Below are 630 nucleotides of genomic sequence, written 5' to 3'. Positions count from 1 at the left end.
GGGGGGGGGGGGTGGTGCAGACACGGGGACACGCCCCTTGTGACGTCACACACGGCAACGCCCCTGAAGAGCCCCTGTGACCACGCCCCTTTATGACATCATACGACAAACCACGCCCCCGTGGGGAACTCACGCGTGGCCACGCCCCCTCGATGACATCACACACACGAGCGCGCCCCCTCCGCCCCCGGTGACGTCACAGCCCTGGCCCCGCCCCCGCGCGTCCCGCGCCTTAAAGGGGCCGATGGTGGCCTGGCTGTGGGGGTGTCCCTCGGGGAAAGGGACTGGGGGGGACAGGGGACACCGGGACCTGGTGACGGGGTGCGGGATCAGGGTAGAGGATCTGTGGGAACAGCGGGGAGAATCAGGACCTGGGCGGGGGGAATGGGACCTGGGCGCGCACTAGGGCTTTGGAGAGGGGGGCACCAGGACCTGGGATGGCACCAGGGCCGGCGGGACATCAGGATTTTGAGGGCACTAGAACCTGGGGGAAGGCATTAGGACGTGGGTGCGAGTACTAGGACCCGGGGGGACAAAATTTGGCCCGGGGGGCACTAGGACCTGGGGTGGCCCTAGGACCCGGGAGAAGGAGGTCACTCAGCTCAATGGCGGCTGCCATCACGGGGCGCC

The 630-nt window shown here is 68.3% G+C and overlaps 1 protein-coding gene across 1 annotated transcript in view; it reads right to left on the bottom strand.

Moving 5' to 3' along the window:
* The window catches only part of LOC103619115 (metal transporter CNNM4), an 18,808-nt gene extending 18,189 nt beyond the window's left edge, over nt 1–619 (bottom strand). The window contains exons 1-3 of the mRNA XM_017739194.1: nt 562–619; nt 433–484; nt 169–343 (exon numbers count right to left, since the gene is read on the bottom strand). Coding sequence (XP_017594683.1) covers nt 169–343; nt 433–484; nt 562–619 — 285 coding nt within the window. The remainder of the gene's footprint in view (nt 1–168; nt 344–432; nt 485–561) is intronic.
* Between the last annotated feature and the right edge of the window lie 11 nt (nt 620–630).

This window comes from Corvus brachyrhynchos, unplaced genomic scaffold, assembly GCF_000691975.1.
Source record: "Corvus brachyrhynchos isolate BGI_N302 unplaced genomic scaffold, ASM69197v1 scaffold617, whole genome shotgun sequence".
Lineage (NCBI taxonomy): Eukaryota > Metazoa > Chordata > Aves > Passeriformes > Corvidae > Corvus > Corvus brachyrhynchos.
Note: the sequence above shows the minus strand (reverse complement) of the source record. Positions and strands in the feature narration are given on the sequence as shown.